This window comes from Miscanthus floridulus, chromosome 5 (genome assembly GCF_019320115.1).
Source record: "Miscanthus floridulus cultivar M001 chromosome 5, ASM1932011v1, whole genome shotgun sequence".
Lineage (NCBI taxonomy): Eukaryota > Viridiplantae > Streptophyta > Magnoliopsida > Poales > Poaceae > Miscanthus > Miscanthus floridulus.
In genome coordinates, this window is record NC_089584.1 from 123,186,956 (window position 1) to 123,210,083 (window position 23,128).

Here is a 23,128-nt window from a genome sequence, read left to right on the forward strand (position 1 = left end):
ATTTCGTAGCGAAGGTGTCCTGGTCCCGACAGAATGATGAGGCGATGAGCCATTTGAGCATTTTCATAGTTAGAGGAGTTGTTTCTTTGGGTCAAGTGCTCAGTTCTCACCAAAAAGTTGCTCCCTTTTCCTAACTACTAGTGAGTTCTTTTTACTGAATTTTTGTCACTAGCTCTTGCTCATCATCTTTTGTGGCCTCGAAAATTAGCCTGAAGAAGGTCCCTGAGTTTTTTGTCGATAAAAGTTCCCTGAGCGCAAGATAGCGAAGATAATACATCCACTCATCCAGTAAGCTCAGTAAGCACAAAACATTTCCCAAAAATATATATTTTACATATATTAGTCGCCTCTTGCGTCAAGCACAAGCTAAATACTAAGCATTTCCATGCTGGAATAGTGGGCTTTCAGTGAAGCGGAATGTATTTGTACATATGATTAATCCTGACTCTTCCGCATGCTAATGGTAACACGACCATACAAAACGGAGGGGACCAAGACTAATCAGCAAAAAGTGTAGTAGACCATAGTGTACCTGACCATTAGGGGGTGGTCGTTGTTTTTGCGACGATCATGCTCTGATACGTGAAACATGGGTAGCTGCTCAAGAAATTCACACTTTCCAAGTTTTGGTATGGACAGAGTGTACGCCTCCTTTACTAATTCCTACCACTGTACATCGTTCGTGGCATATTGCATCCAAACTAAAAGAATGACACGGTGAGTCACCCGAGGGAAAGGTGCCAGCCTGCAAGGCTGCAACCACGAAGAAGCAACCAAAGATGAAGAGGAGGAAGCAGCAGGCAGGCAAACCGCCCGCCATGGCAGCATTGTGCCGTGCGTCAGCCGTCATGACTCGACGGCCTCCGGGATGCTCTGCAGCGCGGGCTTCCAGTGCGCCGCCTTGCAGTGGTGGTAGACCTGGCCGGCGTTCATGACGTCCGCCAGCAGCTGCGCGGCGGCCCGGCGGCTCTTGAGGCCGTGGAGGCCACCGGCCCTCTTCTCCATCAGCTCCTGCAGCTGCTTCTTGGTGATCCTGATCGTGACCTCCGCCGCCGCCGCGTGGTCCTGGTCCTTCCTCCGGCTGGTCCCGGCGGCGGCCGCCTCCTCCTCCTCGGCCGCCGACGGCACGTCCCACTCGCCGTCGTCCGCCCACGACGTCACCGCGTGCTGCGTCACGGCGCAGTTGCCCATCGACACGCGCGCGCGCTGCACGTACGGGTTCTTCCTCTTCTTCTTGTCCTCGCTCAGTCGTCGATGTTATCGCCGGCGCCGCCCGCTGTGGTGGTGGTGATGCTGCTGCTGCGGCGTACCGGATGAGATTAGGTTGGTGGTCTTTGTGCGACCGGCTCGCTCGGGACGGGAGTTTTTTATAGTTTGAGGGAACGGCGTCTTCAGGGAGGCAGGCGCGGTGCACCTAACGTTCGCGCGGCACTGGACTCCGACGTGGCCGTGTAAGTCCTGCGTGGACGCCGAGTTGGGAAGTGGCGCCGCGGGGTCCACGGGTCTGAACGCGGAGGCGCGGGGGATCTCGGGCGGGAGGGGGCCCCGCCGGCCCGGTGGGAACGCGGTGTTTCCAGGGGATTCCCCTGCGCGGCACACGGGCCAGAAGAGCTGAGCTGAGCGCTGGTGGTGACAACACGGCGCGTCGGCGTCAGGCAGCCAGCACCCAGAGTTGCTTAGCCGCGGCGCGCGCGCTTGGCTGGGGACAGGGACACCACCACATGCATGCCGCGGTGGTGCCGTAGCCGCAGCCCGCAGCGGGCGCCTCGTCGGTGGCTCGGTGCCGCCGGTGTGGTGCATCGTGTCCATTCGCATGTGCCTCCGAGTAGTGCCAGCCCCTGCAAGTTCTGGGCACGTTCCATCGGTGACTTAGCTGCCAAGTACCGTAGGTCGTCACATGCAACAGCGAGCTGGATGTCGATGCACATTAGCCTGCTGGTAATTATGGTTACTAGCTTCGTCATGAATTCATGATGACTCCGATAGATATTAAGTTATGGGATGGAAATGGCAGATGTCGCCGTTTCGCAGGTACCCAAGGACGACGACCCCTATATGGCTACATTGTATTGTAGAGTTTAGCAACCAGAAACGAGAAGCCGACGTGCGAGCTAACGGCTGAGATGAGCTATCCGCGACCTACCGTTGTACTTGCACGGTTGGTACATAGGATGGGAAAACACTGTCAGGTACTCAGGTTGCGGTTGGCCACTTGGCCCTGCCTGCGTAGCACGACCGAGCGATGAGCAGCCAGCCAGGCAACGGGTGAGGCGTACATTTCTGCGTTCCCGCAGTTTCCGTATGAGTATGACGCCATCGGACGCGGTGTCTGGGTCACTGGGTGGATAGGATGAACTGGCAGCTCGATCCAGCTTGTACGTGCGCACAAGCGACCAGCCGCGGCGTACGTCAGGGACCAGTTGACTTGGATGATGGCGCCAACGAAACTAGGGGCGAATAGAAGAAGTCGTCTAGTACAACTCTATCTGGCCTCCTGATACAAAGTACTCACCATGCTGTTATACTACAGTTGCCGCTTGGCACACACATCCGAATATCGAATTCGTTGGCAGGGTCGTTGCATGGTTCTCGAGATTCTGTTTCCGTTGCACCACAGAGGATGTCGTCTCATGCGTTTGGCAGTTGCCAGATTGGAGTAGCAGCCATGACTCGTGTCATGACCGGCAACGGCTGGTTGAGCATGTTTCGTGGTAGGCTGATCTGAGAGCATGGTCTTGCCGTCTTGGTCCAGCAAAGCAGTCTGGGCGGCATGGCAATATGGAGTTCGAGTGCATAAAAGGGCAATCGTGCAACTCTGCAGAGAGCGAGAGACGACGTGCCGGAGTTCTCTCCCACGGTGGACGGCAGTGTCAGCGACTGCACGGGCCATGCATGGTGCGCTGCGCATGCACTCTGTGCTCTTGCTCCCTTTACGACTCTTGCAGTTTTCGTCTAGCAGCCTGGTGGATTCGGCAACGCCGTTGCTCTACGTAGCACACGAGTGGAAGTTGGCGTGTTGTTGTTCAAGATTGGAACTTTTGCATTACAGGCGACGGCCTGATGTAGACAACGGCCCATCATGAAAGTGCCGTGCCGCCCAGCTCCTTTAATTACTTGACCTTGGTATCAACCGGTCTCAAACTCTGAATCCCCTATTATGCTGCTATATGCAATTGATCTGAGGAATTCTTCCCTTGCGTGCGCATCACCAGTACTAAAGCCAGTAGCAGTAGGATCAGGCCCTGTTTGGTTGAGCTGTGGCTGTGGAAAAAAGCTGCTGTGGGCTGTGAGCTGTAGAAAAGCTGAAAGCTATTTGGTTAAACAAGTATAAAATATACCTTTTATCTTTATCTCTCTTGAAACAACTATGGAAGAGCTTTTTATTCCACCAATTTCGAAAAGCAGAAAGCCAAAAGCCAAAAGCAGGGTCAAACCAGCTTTCAAAAATGAACTACGAAAAAGCAGCTGTTTCTGAAAAAGCACCCTCCAAAAGCAGCCCTTTTGATTGGGCTTTTAGCTTTTGGGGCCAAAAGCCAAAGCCAAAAGCCCAACCAAACATGGCCTCAGAAAAGCAAACTGAACGTAATCGATAGCTGGCAGTGAATGTGAACGGGATATATATCTCAAATCTGGTCGAACCGCTTTAAACTAATTAAGTTCCTGCTTCTGCCTGTGGTTAGGTTTAGGCGCGTTAGCGTGTCGTGGCATAATTAACTCCCCTACCATCATTCTGGTAAGTACACCGGCCGGGCGCCTGAAGACCTGCACTGACTCAGCCTGTTCAGTTGGCTGGTTCGTATCATCGCTGGTTCGTGAAAAAATATTGCTGGCTAGTTCGTGTGACAGGAAAATACTGTTCTAGCTGAAAACACTGTTCATGTAAACCGTGTCCGTGTGAGGGGGCTGGCCAGCCCAGCCAGCCAGCCAGCCCCAGCCGAACAGGCGGTCGGTACAGCTAGCTATAGCACACGAGTTCAGAAATTCTGCGTGCGGGTGCGGCTCATTTCTGCTCTGTCCCTTGAGCTTGTGAGGTGCGATTGATAGCGGTCGGTCTTGACCTCCTGTTGTTCGTGTTCTGAAAAGCCCATGAGTGTCACCGCCGACACACTCGTGCTGCCTCTGAACTCTGAAGGCTCAGGAATATATATAAATATATGTTGTTTTTTTCTTTCATGCAGGTAAGAGCTCTGGGACGACAGGTGAGCATGCACAGCTAGTCAGAACTCGCAAGGCAGCGGCAGATACCACCAGGCTGATGTTTCGTTGTCTGGGCACTCGAGGTCACGAAAATGACGCTGGTATACTTTACATGATACGGAGTACAAAATATGCAGTACGTTCCTTCCGAGAGAAAATGCTGGATCGAGTGGAGTGCACGACAGAAAATAGGGGGGGGGGGGGGGGGGGGGGGGGGGGGGGGAAGGGATAATACTGACGCTATGGATCTCATCTTTCACCGAAAGATCATAAAGTAGAAAGGCACAAGGAGAATAGGTGATCAGAGTAAGTAGAGACCAAATTTGCTTGGTCGGCTAGGTGTAACAACCTTGCTTTGTTTCCAACCGAGGGCACTATTTTATCGAAAATTTTCAACTTTGAGAAAAAAAAAAGATGAGTTAACTTACGTGGTGCACTGAAATGGGTAAAAATACATGGGCGGGTGCATGCTCTAGCTATTGTGCGTCGCATATGACAATCAACGATAACAAGCGGTCCTTTTATATATATATATATATATATATATATATATATATATATATATATATATATATATATATATATATATATATATATAATATAAAAAAACGATAACTAGCGCATAAATTGTTTAAGGGTAGCATGAATCAATTGTGATCCGCGCTTAGGATTCCAGCGTCGTTGCTGGCATCACTCTTGCAGTTGGTCTACGTAAGCTAAGCATCCTTTTCAGTTTCACAAATGTCGCATCGGAATTCGGCTTTACAGCATAGGATCGGAGTAGCCTTATTTTGGTGACCACACATTCAGAAAAGTCTTTTAAAAATAACAAGTAAAAAGGATACATACATTGAAACTGAGCAAAGCTTGCACCTTTTAGGTATATAGGTAGCAAAAAGGTTTGCACGTGCTTCGTTCTGTGGTGGTCGTGACAAAGACCAGCTACAAAAATACAAACAAAACGAAGCAAAGAAGCATGCTTCTGAAAGCAGTAGAATAAGCAACTGTTAGCTGAACAGTTTGGTGAAGCTCGTGTTTGTAGCCGTTGTCTCGAATTGAACTCTAAAATGTATCCTTGCTGGTGGATCTCTTCGGCGCAGGATTAGGTTGGACTAACTCATTAAACTCAAAATCCAGTTCTTCCCTAGAAAATGGTGCCCTCGGCTTTCTTTATTTCTTTTCTTTTTAGTTTTGAATTCAGCCAAGTGTTAACTTGTCAGCTTGTCCCATATAAACGGCGTCCGACTGGATTTCGTGATATTGTAGCAGTTTTCTGTGTAAGAACGGCGTCAGACTGTCAGACGAGTGTCCATCTTCAGGCAATCAGGCCAAACTTTCCCGTCGAAGACAGAGAACCTTATTTTGTCCAGACCCAGCACACGTGAGTAGAAAATCGTCGGAGTTCCAGTTTCGGTATTCCTCGAGCACGGTTTTAGCGTTTATCATGTTTCTCTCTGTATTCCTGTATTTGCATGACAATTTTGGCAGCGCTTGCAAGAGGAGGTCGCAGTCAATAAAAATTTTCAAGGAAAGAAATTGCTCTTCAGCACATCGGGCGCACGTGTGGGCTCAGGGGTTCAATCTGATAGTTGCATACCATTACTGAAACCGTCGCCTCTATTAAAAAAATGCATTACTGCTTAATGCTTAATAAAAACGGGATTCATGATCGCAAACTCCACCAACTTGTTCCAAGACGTCCACAGCTTCCACCGGCACGAAATAAAGAAGCGGTCGCCACTCTACCCTCACATGAGAGCTCAGAATTCCTCGGATGGCAGGAGGCAACTCGTTGTCGTTGCCCGGGTCCCTGACCTGCAGGCAGGCGAGGCGATGTGCATGGGTAACCTAACCGAAATCTTGGTCTCGGACAAACCTACTTATTTTTTTTTTTGATTAAGTTCACTTTTGGTCCTCTAACTATTGGGTCGTCTAATTTTGACCCTCAACTACAAAATCGTCTAATGTTGGTACCCAAACTGTCAAAACCGTTCATTTTTAGCACCTGGCACGTGGGCGGGGCTGTTTTGACCGACGTGGAGCGGGTTTGACCACACCACGCTGGCATTGACCGCCACGTAGGACATCGGCCTTCATCTTAGTGACGTGGGGCCCACATGTCAATCACTCATCCTCTCCCTCTGCTTTTCCTCTTCAGTCACCACTGCTGATAGCCTCCACCCCGCCGGCGCCCGCCGTGGCGCCGTCGCTAGTGGACACCCTCTTCCAGCGCTCCCTAAACGACCTCATCAAGTCCCTCCGCGCCGACAAGTCGGCCACCGGCGAGGTCGCGGCCGTCACCCGCGCGCTCTCCGAGATCCACCACGAGATTCGCGCCCCTGACACCGCCACCAAGTCTGTCGCGCTGCAGAAGCTCGCCTACCTCTCCTCGCTCCACTTCGCCCCCGTCGGCTCCCACCCGCTCGCCTTCGCCGCCATGGAGCTCCTCGCCTCGCCGCACCTGCCCCACAAGCGCCTAGCCTACCTCGTCGCGTCCCTCTTGCTCCACCCGGCCTCGCTCTCGTTGCTCCCGCTCGCCACGCACCAGCTCCACAAGGACCTCTCCCCTCCACTGGCGTCGCCCACCAGCAGCACGTCTCCGCGCTCGCGCTCCAGCTCCTCGCCTCGCCTACCACAGCCGCCGCGCCCGACCTCCCCGTCCACCTCGTGCCGCACCTCGTCTGCGGCAGCCCCCGCGCCATCGCCGCCGCCTCGCCGTCCGCGGGCGTGCTGGTCCTCTTCAAGCCTCCGGCGGCGTGTCTCGCCTCTCCTGATCCTCGCGCGTCCACGACAACTGCTCACTGCATTGCCATTGGGAAAGCCAAGGCCTGCGCCCCCTACGCGGCTTCATGTCGAATGCCTGCACGGGGGACGACGTCGGCGTCGCTCAGGCTAGAGGCAGCGTGGGGGCGCTGCCGTGAGGATGGAGAGGGAGGGGATGAGAGAGTGATGCGTGGGCCCCACATGTCACTGAGATGGACGTTGGCGTCCTACGTGGCGGTCAATGCCATTGTGGCGTGGTCAACCCGCTTTACGTTAGACAAAACAGCCCTGTCCGCGCCCAGGTGTTAAAAGTGAACGGTTTTGACAGTTGGGTACCGGCATTAGACGGTTTTGTAGTTGATGATCAAAATTAGACGAACCCAATAGTTGAGAGGTCAAAAGTGGATTTAATGTTTTTTTTGACAAGACACAGAAGCCAGCCTCGAAATCTCGAGTGTTGAACACTTCGCAAGCGTGTCAAGACGGAGGAAAGAAATGTGATGAGAACGGAATACCGATTCACCTTTTTGCTTGTGCGAACGACGTGGCGGCAGTGGAATCTCCCGTTGCCTTGCTTGGTCAGATTCAGATCCTCCCTCTGATCTCCAGCCGGACCATGCCTTCAGACGTGTGCTCCGGTTGGCCTCCGAGACACTGGTTGAAACGGTGACACTGGTTCTTCTACTCTGGGGGCTCACTAGGGGAGCCGACAAGGCCCAGGACGGTAATGTGTTCCAAGGCCGGGCAGAACTGCTGGTAGCTAAGGCCGGGCCTGTCTAACTAGGGTCATGACCCCTATCGACCATAGTATAAGCAAACGCTTTAGGCCTGAAATAGGCTCTTGCATTTGCGTTTGGGTTTTGCCTGAACTGTCAAATTGTGCAGTGGACAGTTGTTGCTCTGTATTAGGGTGGCAATTGGTCCAACCATCAAAGTAAAAAAACTCTGGGCCTCCAATGGGCTGCAGGACCTTGTGGAAACTTAATAAAAACAAACGTAGACAGGATGTTATCTATCTATCTATCCTGATACTGAAGAGGCAAAAATTTTCGTTACTTCAGGTTTTCATCCAACCTAATAATTCCTAAAGTAACTCGGTCTCGGCCATCAGCTCCGCAGAAGTTCTAGTCTATCGAAGCCCATAGGAACAAGATGTACCTTGTGGAGAGCGGCGGTCCCCTGGACTTCTGTTTCGTAGAAAACGTTTCTGTTTGCATGTTCTTGTCCTTGTCCGTTTCCTTTTTACTCTATCCAGTTTTCGTGAGATATAACCCCACGTTCAGTTTTGTAAGTGTTTTTTTCTCTTTTTTATCTCCCTTTTTTATAAACAAAAATAACAAATAACAAAAATAGTAAGCAGAAAAAACAATGCGTGAGATGAATCTTCAATACGTGACCTTTTTTGTTTTTTTTTCTCTTTTTTGTCTCCTTTTTTTATAACAGAAAAATAAATAATAAATATAGTATATGGAATCGTCGAACCTTTATTCTTCTCTAATGAACAAATCATGACTGAGACCTTAAGCAGTTTGTCATCCAAACTAATAATCTATATATATCTATACCTTAATTAAAGATGTAGAATTTTTTCGGTCGCTTGTAGAAACTCACCTCGGGGTTTGAGTTCATCCTCCACATGTCAATAAAACTCAAATCCGATATCATGACCTTATTATATCCTTACACCCTGTGTTCTATATGGACCCCGAGTCATGATCCATGCTCATAAGAGTTACAATAACTCGCGTATGAAGTACGATTCCAAGACGTATTAGTTTTCATTGCAATGCACGGGCATGTTTGTTAGTAAGTATTAATTGAACAAAAAGAAGCTGTTTCTAAAAAAAAGGACAAAAAAGAAGGAATCCAGTTTGTTTACAAGCAATACGATGCCCTGTTGTAACAAGGAACTGACTAACTGTACCCTTACAGGAACTATTGGACTTAGGAAAAAGGTTATACCCCTAACTATTTTACCGCTATGGCCACAGAAAGGAAAAGAATCAAGCAAGCACGAGATAAACAGGGGTGCTATAGTATTCATGTGCTTCAGCTTAACATCCACGATGAGCAGCATGTTCGTTTGGTTGTGGCTTGTCGTAACCGATCGTAAATTTCTAGCCGAAATAGTATTTTTTTCTCACACAAATCAGCCAGCAGTACTTCTTCACGAACCAGCCAACTGAATAGTCTGCAGATTCCAAAGGAGGCTAGCATCATGTTTGATGCGACTCAAAGGCCCCGTTCGTTCGTCTGAAACTGATTGAAAAATACTGTTCCGGCTGAATGGTTGTGAGAGAAAAATACTATTTCGGTTAAAAAAGAAGCCGAAAAAGTAGAATATGGCACGACACCTGTTTTAATCGGTCGATTGTTGTACAGGCAAGCTGCGCACATCGTCCACCCATCAAAATGACGCAACCCTTTCCGTTACGCTCCTGAAAAGAGCACGGCACACCCAAGTGCCGGTGCCGTGGATGAACAGCGCCGACCGGACGATAATCACAGGTGTTGGCCTTTCTGGCTTTCTGTCTCGCTTTTCTGCCATGATGGAAGTTGCTTTGATGACTAGGGCAGCAACAACGCAGGCTATCAGGAGTGTGCCTTAGGCCGGTCTCATTGAGAATTTTATGGCTCTATTATCAATACATTAATATTTTAAAAATAATGCAGAAGAGTTTTATCCCTATAAAATTCTCTATATTTTCATAAAACTTTTATTATCTCTCTTTTAATTAATACGGTGTCATATCAACCTATTTAATGTCCATAAAACTCTAATAAAACCCCATTAAGACTGGTCTTTTGGACGTACGCAATGGTTTGGAGAAATCTCCTGCTGACGTGGCAACACGACGGATTAAAAAAATAGAACCGTGGAGGTGCACAGGTCCCATAGAGAAGAGATACGGAGAGAAAGCTTATCGAAAACTGTGCGAGCTTATCTACTTGTCCGTCGCTGATGACTTTAAAAACAATATCAGCTAGCTGTTATTAAACAGCTTGTTAGGGACGTACTTAGGAAAAAGTAATAGGCCACCTAGATAGAGCAGCACCTACCTATTAATTTTCCCAATGCAAGTGTGAATGCTCTCCTCTGACACACCAATAGCCTATGTCCTGCAAGTTTTCTGTGTTTGGGCCCTGTTTAGTTCTACTCCATTTTGTCAAAATTTTCAAGATTTTTTGTCATATTAAATATTTGGACGTACGCATAAAGCATTAAATATAAATAAAAAATAAAACTAATTATACAGTTTAGACGAAATTCACGAGACGAATCTTTTAAACCTAATTAGACTATAATTAAATACTAATTATCAAATAACACACACAAAAAAAAAAGCTACAGTTGTATTTTGTAAAAAAATTCGCATCTAAAACTGAGCCTTGGTCCCGTGAAAAAGCGTGGTGAGGCTATATGCTGCTCTAGCTCCAACGCGTGCGAGGATGACTGCTTCTAGTTTTCGTCAGACAAAGCACTCGGCGCTTCTGCAGTGGATGTGAGGTGGACACCAATTGCGTACGTGGAGGTTGAGGCTAATAGCCACCGTGGGCTAGTTTGGGCCCCGTTCAGTTCCCTCCCAAAACGTCAACAAAGTGTTCGGCTGGTCATGTAATGGTTGTTTCAGCTTGTTTTAGCTTATTCTTTTTCACAGAATACTATTGAATTATCCAAAACCATCCAAAATCCACTGTACAGTCTACCAGCCAAACACGTTGCAAATTTTTCAAGATTCTCCGTCACATCGAATACGAAAACGCATGCATGAAGTATTAAATATAAATAAAAAATAAAACTAATTACACAGTTTAGATGAAATCCACGAGACGAATCTTTTAAGCCTAATTAGACTATGATTGGACACTAATTGCCAAATAACAATGAAAACGCTACATTGTCGTTTTGCCAAATTTTTCGCAATCTAAACTGGGCCTTGGTTGTCGAAATTTTTGGCAAAACGATACCGTAGCGTTTTCGTTATTATTTAACAATTAGTGTCCAATCATAATTTAATTAGGCTTAAAAGATTCGTCTCGTGGATTTCGTCTAAACTGTATAATTAGTTTTATTTTTTATTTATATTTAATGCTTTATGCATGCATCTAAAGATTCGATGTGACGAAGAATCTTGAAAAATTTGGCATTTTGGGAGGGAACCTCACAGGGACCGTGTCGCGCTGGGAAGCCCTTACTGGTGGGTGCTGGCGCGCCCCAGACGCATCAGATTATGCTAAGTTCCTGTATCGTGTGTGTGCTCACGACCGGCACGCCGGGTCAAACTTTGAAACTAACACATGCTACAGTATTCGATAACATTGGAACTGGATTCTCGCGTACAGATCTCGAATAGAATTTCTGTGGTTTGAGAACCTTACGTTGTGATCAACAAGAGTGTAAGTGAAGCCGACACGATCCGCTTTTCCATGTTGTCAAGCGTCCTCGCATCGCATCTCGGCTACCCTTCGCTAGTCACAGGCAGCACTCGCAGTGTCGCACGCCCACGGCACCAGCAGCGTCGGATACCCCACAGATCTCGCGCGCCCCACCACACCCCACCCCACACCCGCGCTGCACACGCCGAGTGCCACTGCCCCCACCCCCACCCCCACCCCCCGCCCCGCCCCGCCCCGCGACCACCACCACCACCTCGGCTACCTATCCACTCGCCGAGCGAGCCGGCCGCGTCCGTCCGTCCATGGCGCGCCCCGGCAGCCGCCGCGCCCGCCGCCCGCCGCCTCCGGCCAGCCCCGAGCCGCGGGCGGCAGCAGCCACTCCCCCGCGGCCCGGTTCCGCGTCCCGCCGCCGCGCCCGCAGGGTCCGCGTCCAGAGCCCCTCTCTCGCGGCCGTCCGCCGGGGTCCCGCCCCGCCGCCGCCGGCACACCCTCCTCCGGACACCCCGCGGGTCCGGTGGCCCCTGGGCGCGGGCGCTCGCTCTGCCTCCCGTCCCGGCGCGGGCGCTGCTGCCCTATCGGTGAGGGAGATCGCCGCGGCGCTGTGGCGAATGCAGCCGCCGCAGGCGCCGCCGCCGCCTGGGCCTGGGACGGCGCGACGTAGTATGGCTCAGGTGAGCATGCAGCGAGATCTCTGACAGTGATGTGCTTGTGCGTGCGTCGAGATTGTTTTGTTCTAGGGTTGTAGATGGCGCTACTTTGGTAGCGTAGCAGCTGGTGTCGCCGTGTCGGTGGTGCACACAACTGACAGTTTTGGCACATAGCTCATCATTTCCTGTAGTTTTGGAGAAATGTCGGTATCGAATTGTTGGGAATTGACTGTGTCGGGTACACACGCGCTGCTTCTCTTATCGAAGCTGCATAGAATTTGCAGACTCATGTCGATCTGTTTAGGCATACTCTAGAGTACCAGTAAAGTACCTCACTACTTCGGTTAAACTAGCATTGTGGCTTTCCAGTGTTGGTGTTTTGGTCAGACTTAGAGAAAAATGCTAATGTTTGTGCATCCATGATGAGCGATTTCATGATTATAAGGTCAAGCTGTGCTGAAACATTATGTTTGACATAAGGAAAAGTGTTACACCATCTCTAAGCCCAATGGTTGCAGGGATGATTCTTTGAGTCTTTTAGGAAACCGGAGCTATGGAACATCCTTATAGATCAGGTTTTGGTACTCATCCACATTGAGCAAACTTTCCAAACTGCATATTGCTTTCCCCCCATCTTGTTCCTCTGCAGACTTGGCCACCTGGGTACCTTGCGCATTGGAATCACTTATGGATGTCGATATCTAGCTGACACTTTTAGGATAATGAGTCCATTTTCTGTTATTAAAACGACAATGTTGTGCTATTTTGTCCCATGCTAAATCTAGTTAATTCAGTTTTTGGTTTGGTCCATTTTACCTATTTTTTTGTTCAGGTTATTGATTTGGCTTTTAGATCTGTTCATCATTTCACCCGAAATGATGAGGTATTTCAATCCATGACATGATATAAGTACTCTTGTAGACTTATAGTCTTGTTTGAGTGTGGGCGTATAGGTATTGTGGCCCAGTGGTCCCTAATAGCCTTTGTCAATTGCCATTCTAATTGTTTGATGAAGGTAGTCTCCCTTGTTAAAGAAAAGTTTAACGAGGGCATCAATATTAATTAGGAAGCAGTGCTTCAGCTGATTACTTCTCTATGTCATATTACCCCATTTCACATGCATTACCATAATAAGTAGATCTTTCCTTTTTCTTGATGTAACTGTTCAGCTAACAATTCATGCATTGGAAACTGCAGTCCAGTTCAAAGCGCCCACACACGCCTGACCATTGTCAGCAATATAAAGCAGTTATCCAGGGCAGGACAGGGAATAGGGCTGTTAGCAATATCCCACATGAGGTACAGTACTTTCATGACTAAAGTATGTTCTGAAGGAACAGTCATTGTAAAATATTTATTACCAAGTCCTATCCGATCTGACACATTATGTTTACTGCAAATAGATGGAAGCACATTCTGCAGTGCGTCAAATAGAAACAGAAATGGCAACAAAGTGGAACCATCGATTCATGAAAGCTTGCCAGGGTGCAGATTATGATTACATTAAACACAATCAGAGGGATGCTGGTGGAGAAATCTATTCACTGAGGGAGGAGCTTATGGTGGCTCAGGACCGGATTCATGAGCTTGAAGCAGAGTGTCGATCTACAAAAAAGCAGCTTGATCACTTGGCGAAGAATATTGCAGAGGAAAAGGCTTCTTTGAAGAGCAGGGAACATGATAAGTTTCACCACATCTTAGATGCTGTTAAGGAAGAACTGAACCGGGAGAGGAAACAGCGACAGCGGGCAGAAATGCTGAATTCCAAACTGCACAATGATCTATCTGAGATGAAGTTTGCTGCAAAGCGTCATTTGCAAGATTATGAGAAGGAGAGGAAGGAACGGGTGCTCATGGAAGAGGTTTGTGATGAATTAGCGAAGGAGATCGCAGAAGACAAAGCTGAGGTTGAGGCTATGAGAAGTGAATCGATGAAGATCAGAGATGAATTGGAGGAAGAGAAGAAGATGCTCCAGATGGCTGAGGTTTGGCGTGAAGAGAGGGTACAAATGAAGCTGGTTGATGCAAAGCTGACACTTGAGAATAAGTATTCCCAGCTGAGCAATCTTCAGTATGAACTTGAGGATTTCCTTTGTTCCCAACCAGGCTGTAATATAGAAAAAGGAACAGTAAGGGAAGCAGAGAGGCTCAAAGAAGCAATCTACTCTTCGGTGATAAATGGTATCAAGGAGTTCTCTTACAAGCCCCCTCCTCCTTCAGAAGATATTTTTGCTGTATTCGAAGAACTCAAGCAAAGAGAAGATACTGCTGAGAAGGTGATTGTGCAATGTAACGGAAATAGGCCCGAGAGTCGTGCATCAAGAGCCCATACAGCTAGTCCTGAAACAGACATGTTCTTGGAGAATCAGCCAAGCAGATATTGCAATCAGCCTCGCACCCGAAATGAGGCGGCAGAAGATGATAGTGGATGGGAAACTGTAAGCGAAGTTGAGGAGAATGGGTCTAGTAATTCACCTGGAGGAAGTGAACCGTCTGTAAATGGCTTCTGTGGAGAAAACGATGCTTCCGTGAGTGGAACTGATTGGGATGAAAACTGTGACAATGATCAGGCACATAGTGAGATCAGTGAAGTTTGCTCAACAACAGCAGGTAGGTCGCGGAATAAAAGATCATTCGTCGGACTATGGAGATCATCAAACACTGTCGACCAAAAGAAAATGGGATCCAATACACTCAATGGTAGATCATCAAGTGCCAGGATGTCAAATGTCACTGAATCTCCTGACCTGAAGAACAGTGAAGTGTGTGACAGTCCGCACATCACAGGGCAATGGAGGCCAGACCTGCTAAACCCGGACATTGTTCGAGCTATAAAAGGATGCATCGACTGGCCCCGAGGAGTGCAGAAGCACAGCTTGAAGTCCAAGATTCTGGAGGCAAGGATTGATGGCAGTAAGGTCCAGCTGCGTCAAGCATTGAAGCAGAAGATATAGCATGGTCAGCAGGTCACATTCTTGAATGAACGAACGAAAGATACCATGATGCGTCTGCTAGTGGGGCTTCAGCTGGAGGCCTGGAGCAGGCAGCGCCCCGCGAAGAGGAATTGCTGCAGCAGTGGGTGTTTAGATTTGACCGTGCCCAATTGATGCCTGGCGGCCCACCTGCTTCCCTAATGAAATTGTTAGCCCAATGCCCCGTTGTAATCACGCCTGTCCTGTGTAGAAATATTTTAATCAAATCAGCAATGAAATCATTCGACCACACTAACCGATGTCTTGTGGGCTAAGTCCGGGCCCAAAATTTGTTTCCTTGTTAAGGTCCGTGTTGTTCTTACTTCCTGTGGTGAAAGGAGTGTAGAAAATAGATACTGATGTCTTGAAAGAGCTAGTAGCCTAGTACGCAAAAAATGAGTCCCTCCTACTAACGGAAGCGCAAAGTAGTGTTAATGTCATATACTGTGCTATACAATACCCTCTTGTGAGGTGTTCGTCTCCAGCCAGAGCCAGGGCGTTTCTGCTGCGAAGCTGCTGGTTGCGGCCTGGGCATCTGAAAAGTTAGAAAGCAGACTAGGAAGTGAAGCGCATTAGTAATGCTTATACACGAATATAACGGCGCACACGAAAGGAAGAATAATATGGTGCGCACTGTGAACCAAAAAAAAAACGCTCTAGAAGGACCTGAAAGCGATCGCCGTGTTGAAGCCAACTTAACTATTGTCATGAATTTTTTTTTTGTTACTCTGTGCTCACATACCCAACGAGCTAAAAAAGATCTTTTGGACAGTTGACTGATGAAAAGCAGTCGCCTACTGAAGTGCTCCACCTGTCAAGAGCCAATAGCCCAATACCAATACCTCTCACCAGAGTCACAGTCATAACACCGAGGGCATATACGCCTTTGCGAGAGGTCCGTCCACGCTCCCCCGGCATTGTCCAGTTGCAAATGCCCATCTCTCCGGATCCAGATGTCCTCGCGTGTCGTGGACCATCCGCGGACGCAAGCAGAAGCAGATCAGCACGCATCGTATCGCATCGCATCGCATCGCATCGCATCAGGTCATCTCACCACCCCCATGCCCAGCTCGCCGACCACGCACCACACACCTGTCTCGGCCTCTCGTCCGGAAAAGGAGAGCCGGAAAGCAGGGCAGAGAAAAGAGAAACCGGGCGCCGCACTTGGCACTACGGGCGGTCCCCGGGTCCCGGCGCAGGGGCAGGGCCGCCCCGTGCCCCCGTCACGACACGAGCTCCGACCTCCTGTGCGGTGTGCCACCGCCCCGGCTGCCCGGCAGTATTTTTTACTTTTTAGCTTTTTTTTAGTTTCTCATTAATAGACTTCTGAAGAAAATATTTCAAAATATGGACATTTAACTTGACGTCATTGATGCTGACGTCTAGGTAACACGTCTCGGCGCCAGCGCTCCGGGGCTCGAAGAGAACGTGGAAGGTGACATGGCAGGAAGCTCGACGCCAGTCACCGTAGCACCGAGCCTTTATTACCTGTGGGCCCTGACCCTTTCTTCCTTGGCTCTTCCTCTCCCTCTTTCGCCGTAGCAGAACAGAGCCGAGCTTCGCCGCCGCCGCCGCCCGCGCCCGCGCCTCCACCGGCCACCCTCGCCCGCGCCGTGCCACCGCGGCCGCCCCGCGCCCCGATGCCGTGCAGGAGCGCCGCACCCCGCGGCCGCGCCGCGGCCATCGCTCCTCTGCCCGTGCCCCGGTCCCCTCACCAGTTTCTGCGCCCGCGTCACGCCCTCTCCTCGCCTTGGCCTCGCCCCGTATATCATGGAGGCACCGTTGAAAGCGATCGCTATGCATATATTGAGTTTTTTTACATGTAAAGCGTGCCTGTGCTATTCAATGATAGGCCTTCATTTAGTGAGATGGTTGTAAAGGCTTGGGAGGAGCTGCATTGCCTTAGAGACGATTGCATTGCAGTTGATGGTGTACTGCACCTAGGTTCTCCTCCCAACATTCTCAGGCGAATGATCTCAATTGGTTGTGCGGATCAGTGGGAGAACTATGTAAGATCGGCTATGAAGAGCCAGCTGCAATGTTTGGACGTGGTTATGCGTCTGGTGTTAGTTGATCCCATCCCTCATGGGTTTTTTCATCAATGGATCAGCAGACACACATCGACCCTCCCGTTCTAGAACCTTATATGCATGTGAAGATTACACCTACGGTTTCCGATGCTCAATCTACCCCTAATGCGGTAGTTGGAGATGGTTGTCAGACTCATGTTTCTATGGCAGATCCTCCTCATGAGATCCTTTTGACACAGAATCATTCGAGTAAGTGTCTTAACCGTATGGTTTTTGGGAGCTTACCATGTTTCTTACATCTATTTCTTTCCTTCATTCCTCATTTCTCTACTTATGTTGTAGGAGACATTTCTGAGAATGTGGATGTGCTCCCTTGTAAGGTTCTAATGGCTAGAGGGGGGGTGAATAGCCTAATAAAAATTTCTACAACAACACTTAACAAAATGGTTAGATAATTATGAGGCGAAGCAAGTGTTGCGCTAGCCTACTCAAAATGCAAGCCACCTACCACAATTCTAGTTTAGATAGTATCTATTCACATAATAGCTATGGCACTACCCTATGTTAGTGTGCTATCAAAAGCTAACTAAAGAGCCACACCAACCAAGCAAGCAAGCTCTCACAACTAGCTACACTAAAGAGCTTGACAACTAGTTTGTGGTAATATAAAGAGAGTGATCAAGAAGGTTATGCCGCCATATAGATGAAGGAACCAATCACAAGGATGAATAACAATGAAGACCAATCACCTCGGAATCAATGATGAACACAATGATTTTTTACCGAGGTTCACTTGCTTGCCGGCAAGCTAGTCCTCATTGTGGCGATTCACTCACTTAGAGATTCACGCGCTAATTGGCTTCACACGCCAAACCCTCAATAGGGTGCCGCACAACCAACACAAGATGAGGATCACACAATCCACTAGAGTACATTTTGGCTCTCCGTCAGGAAAAGGTCAAGAACCCCTCACAATCACCACGATCGGAACCGAAGATAATCACCAACCTCCGCTCGATGATCCTCGCTGCTCCAAGCCATCTAGGTGGCGGCAACCACCAAGAGTAACAAGCGAATCCCACAGCGAAATACGAACACCAAGTGCCTCTAGATGCAAACACTCAAGCAATGCACTTGGATTCTCTCTCAATCTCACAAAAATAATAAATCAATGATGGAGATGAGTGGAAGGGCTTTGACTAAGCTCACAAGGTTGCTATGTCAATGAAAATGGCCAAAGGTGTGAGCTTCAACCGGCCATGGGGTTTAAATAGAAGCTCCCATGAAATAGAGCCGTTGTACCCCTTTACTGGGCACAACGCAGGGTGATTGGACGCTCCGGTCCGATCGACCGGACGCTGGCCCTTAGTGTCCGGACACGTGATTCACGCCACGTGTCCCCTGCTTCAAATACTATTTGTCAGATTTCAACGGTCATCAGTTGACCGGACGTAGCGCACAAACTAACCGGACGCTCAGCCTCCAGCGTCCGGTCGTTTCTAATAAGGTTCCAGAAACGGATTTCTTCGACCGGACCTTGCCAGCGTTCGGTCACTCAGTGACTTTTCTCTGGGCTGTTCGACAACAGGACCGGACCCTGGACCTTAGCATCTGGTCAGTCCAAGACCCAGTGTCCAATCGTTTGACCGACGCTAGCGTCTCCGCTGATACAACTGACCGGACGCGCCGGTTCCTCTGGGACCAGCGTCCGGTCACCTTGTGACCAGCAAGACTAACTCCTTTTCACCTCTAACTTCTTCACCCTTGCTCAAATGTGCCAACCACCAAGTGTATCACCTTGTGCACATGTGTTAGCATATTTTCACAAATATTTTTAAGGGTTTTAGCATTCTACTAGATCCTAAATGCATATGCACTGAGTTAGAGCATCTAGTGGCACTTTGATAACCGTATTTTGATACGAGTTTCACCCCTTTTAATAGTACGACTATCAAACCTAAATGTGATCACACTCTCTAAGTGTCTTGATCACCAAAAACAAAATAGCTCTTATGGTTTATACCTTTGCCTTGAGCTTTTTATTTTTCTCTTTTTTCTTCTTTTCAAGTCCAAGTATTTGATCATCATCATGGCATCATCATCATCATGCTATGATCTTCAGTTGCTTTACCACTTGAAGTGTGCTACCTATCTTATGATCACTTAATAAACTAGGTTAGCACTTAGAGTTTCATCAATTCACCAAAACTAAACTAGAGCTTTCAATCTCTCCCTTTTTGGTAATTGATGACAACCCTTTCACAAAGATATAAATTGAAATTCAATTGAATCCATGTTGCTTGTCCAAGCATATTTACCATATATAAAAGAATATAGATAAGTTTCATAAACCCCAAATGGTAGCAATTGCTCCCTCTACATATGTGCTAAGAGTTTGGATTGAAGCTTGCACATATGCTTAGATAGAAAATATAGGAGACAATGTCTACCAAATGATGCTAAGGTATAAAAATGGTCCTTTGAAGCATGATACCAATCGAAGTGCACCATTATACCATCCTTAGCACCATGGTTAGCTTTATATCACTTGGAAATATACTTTGAAAAGATACCACTTGTAAAAACTTACATGGAAATGAAAGTTATCTAGTGATTTCATTTCATCATTCAATCTTACAACTAGCATACACCACGCAAGCATGGATATTGAAATTTAAAACTTGTGCCATGCAAGCAAATATATGAAATGCACATTCAAATGCACCATACAAGTTCATGAGCTTGCTCCCCCTACTTGTGTGCTCAAAATTTTAATTGATCCCTTTTCTTTGTCATATTTCTCCCCTTATATCAAGTTCTCCCCCTATCACTTGTATCCTTATTTTTCTCCCTTTGTGTTGTCTTTTCACTATCTTAGTACACGAATATCTTTGTTTTTCTTCCCCTTTGTCATCAATGACCACAAAGGTTCAAAACATAGATAGGTTGAGATTATCAATGGGGTAAGGATCATTTTTCTAAATTTGGTCCAATCTAGATTATTTACCAAAGATATTTAACTCGGTTTGATCCAAAGACAAGCTTCTTCACACCTCTAAATAAGGGTTATCTTGTACCATGTTGAGTTAAACACTTAGAGATTATTTTCTAGATTAAACATTAGGTTTACAAGCCCATAAACATGTCATATGCTACCACTAGATCAAGTCAAGCATAGAAGCAATAGTGATACCATATAAACATCAAGATCATTTGATTTTCATGAATGAGCCTAATAAAATTAAGAGATGACTAGATGCACCAAACATGTCCTTAGCAAGGATATATGTCATGCCAATCATCTTTTACCTTGAATTGCTCGAAGGAGAGGCATGTCATATAAGTAGGGGGGTGCATCAACACATATTTGAGAAATCCAATATGTTTAACTCATTCCTTAACTTGCAAAACCTTTTCTCATCCAATGGCTTGGTGAATATATCGGCAAGTTGATCTTTGGTGCCTACACTCTCAATGCAAATGTTCCCTTTTTGTTGGTGATCTCTTATGAAATGGTGGCGGACATCAATATCTTTGTTCTTGCATGTTGAATCGGATTGTTGGTTAACTTGATTGCACTCTCATTGTCACATAGCAATGGCACTTTCTTGAACTTGATTCCAAAATCCCTCAAAGTGGCCTTCATCCAAAGTACTTGTGCACAACAACTACTGATGGATATGTATTTGGCTTCGGTGGTTGATAATGTAATACTATTTTTCTTCTTTGATGACCATAAAACAAGTGATCTTTCCAACAATTGACATGTGCCCAAGGTGCTCTTCCTTTCAACTTTGCATCCCGCATAATTCGAGTCAGAGTAACCAACTAGCTCAAACTCTGCTCCTTTGGGATACCATAAACCAATATTTGGTGTATACTTCAAGTACCTCAATATCCTCTTTGTAGCCTTCAAATGACTTTCTCTTGGCGAGGCTTGAAATCTTGCACACATGCATACACTAAACATGACATCCGGTCTTAATGCGGTCACATAGAGTAGGCTTCCAATCATAGACCGATATAATTTTTGATCCACCATATTGCTATTTGCATCACTATCTAAGTTTTCATTTATTTCCATTGGTGTGCTAATGACTTTGCTATCACACATGCCAAATTTCTTGATCATATCCTTGATATACTTGCCTTGACTTATAAAAGTACCATTCTTCAATTGCTTGATTTAAAAACCAAGGAAGTAACTCAATTCTCCAATCATGGACATCTCAAACTCATTAGCCATCATCTTTCCAAACTCATCACAAAAATCTTGATTGGTTGATCCAAATATGAAATCATCAACATATATTTGCAACACAAATAGATCTTTTCTAATCTTCTTGATGAAAAGAGTGGTATCAACCTTGCCCATTGTGAATCCTTTAGAGAGTAGGAAATCCCTCAATCTCTCATACCATGCTCTAGGTGCTTGCTTCAAGCCATACAGAGCTTTCTTCAACTTGTATACATGGTTGGGCTTCTTATCATCTTCAAAACTAAAAGGTTGCTCAACATATACTTCTTCATTGATGTAGCCATTGAGAAATGCACTCTTAACATCCATTTGATAGAGCTTGATGTTGTAGGCACAAGCATAGGCTAGCAAGATTTTAATTGCTTTCAATCTAGCAACCGGGGCATATGTTTCTCTAAAGTCAAGACCTTCAACTTGTGTATAGCCTTGTGCTACCAATCTTGCTTTGTTCCTTACTACTATCCCATCTTGATCTTGCTTGTTTCTAAAGACTCATTTGGTTCCAATCACATTGTGTCCCTTTGGTCTTTCCACTAATTCTCATACTTGATTTTTTTGTAAAATTATTTAATTCTTCATGCATAGCATTCACCTAATCAACATCCTTCAAAGCTTCATCTATCTTCTTTGGTTCAATGGATGACACAAATAAGAAATGCTCACAAAATGGAGCTAATCTTGATCTTATTTACACACCTCTAGAAATATCACCAATGATAGTGTCCAATGGATGATCTCTTGCAACATTAGTTGGTTGGAGGATTATAACTTGATTGCTTGCACTTGCTTGATCATTGGGTTGAGATGATGTACTAGCCACTTGATCTTGTTCATTGTCATGAGATCTACTTGCACTAACTTGATTTGTATCATCTTGCACATTTGAGTTAGAGAGCACTTGCACTTGATCATCTTCATCATTTGCCTAGGCCTCAATTCACTAACATACATGTTCTTCATGGCATTTAAAAGTTGAATGCCTCTAATATCTTCCAAGTTCTCATTCTCTACTTGTGAACCCTTGATTTCATCAAATTCAACATCATGAACTTCCTCAAGAGTACCACTATCCAAATTCCAAACTCAATATGCTTTGCTTGTAGTAGAATATCCAAGTAGGAATCCTTCATCACATCTTTTGTCAAACTTGCTCAATCTTGTGCCTTTCTTCAAGATATAGCATTTGCAACCAAAAGCCCGAAAATATGCAATGTTGGGCTTTCTACCATTCAAGAGCTTATATGGTGTCTTCTTTTTTAATGGGTGACAATAGAGGCGGTTGCTACAATAGTAAGCCATGTTGATAGCTTCGGCCCAAAAGGATTGACTCACATTGTACTCTCTAAGCATAGACCTTGCCATATCAATGAGTATTCTATTCTTCCTTTCAATAAGGTCATTTGATTGTGGAGTATACTTAACCAAGAATTGATGTCTAATTCCAAATTCATCACACAACTCATTAATTCTAGTGTTCTTGAACTCACTACCATTGTCATTTCTAACTCTCTTGATGGTTGTTTCAAACTCATTTTGAATGCCCTTGACAAATAATTTGAATGTTGCAAACACATCACTTTTGTCCACTAGAAAGAATACCCATGTGTATCTAGTATAATCATCTACTATCACAAAGCTATATTTATTTCCACCGATACTAGTGTATTATGTTAGCCTAAATAAATTCATGTGCAATAACTCAAATGCTTTACTAGTGCTCATCATACTTTTCTTAGGATGGGTGTTTCCAACTTGTTTGCCGGCTTAATAAGAGCTACAAAGCTTATCCTTCTCAAACACAACATCTTTCAAGCCTCTAACCAAGTCATGCTTAACCAATCTATTCAATTATTTTATTCCAAC

The 23,128-nt window shown here is 46.5% G+C and overlaps 2 protein-coding genes across 2 annotated transcripts; one reads left to right on the forward strand and one right to left on the reverse strand.

Moving 5' to 3' along the window:
- Positions 1-260: 260 nt before the first annotated feature.
- Positions 261-1,357, reverse strand: LOC136453391 (uncharacterized). Its single transcript, XM_066453958.1, has one exon. The coding sequence runs from the start codon at positions 1,189-1,191 to the stop codon at positions 847-849; it is 345 nt and encodes a 114-aa protein (XP_066310055.1). The 5' UTR covers positions 1,192-1,357; the 3' UTR covers positions 261-846.
- A 10,229-nt stretch (positions 1,358-11,586) lies between these two features.
- LOC136453392 (uncharacterized) lies at positions 11,587-15,227 on the forward strand. The gene is made up of 3 exons (XM_066453959.1): positions 11,587-12,029; positions 13,203-13,304; positions 13,409-15,227. Exons 1-3 carry the CDS (start codon positions 11,661-11,663, stop codon positions 14,957-14,959), a joined length of 2,022 nt encoding a protein of 673 aa, XP_066310056.1. The 5' UTR covers positions 11,587-11,660; the 3' UTR covers positions 14,960-15,227.
- Positions 15,228-23,128: the final 7,901 nt, after the last annotated feature.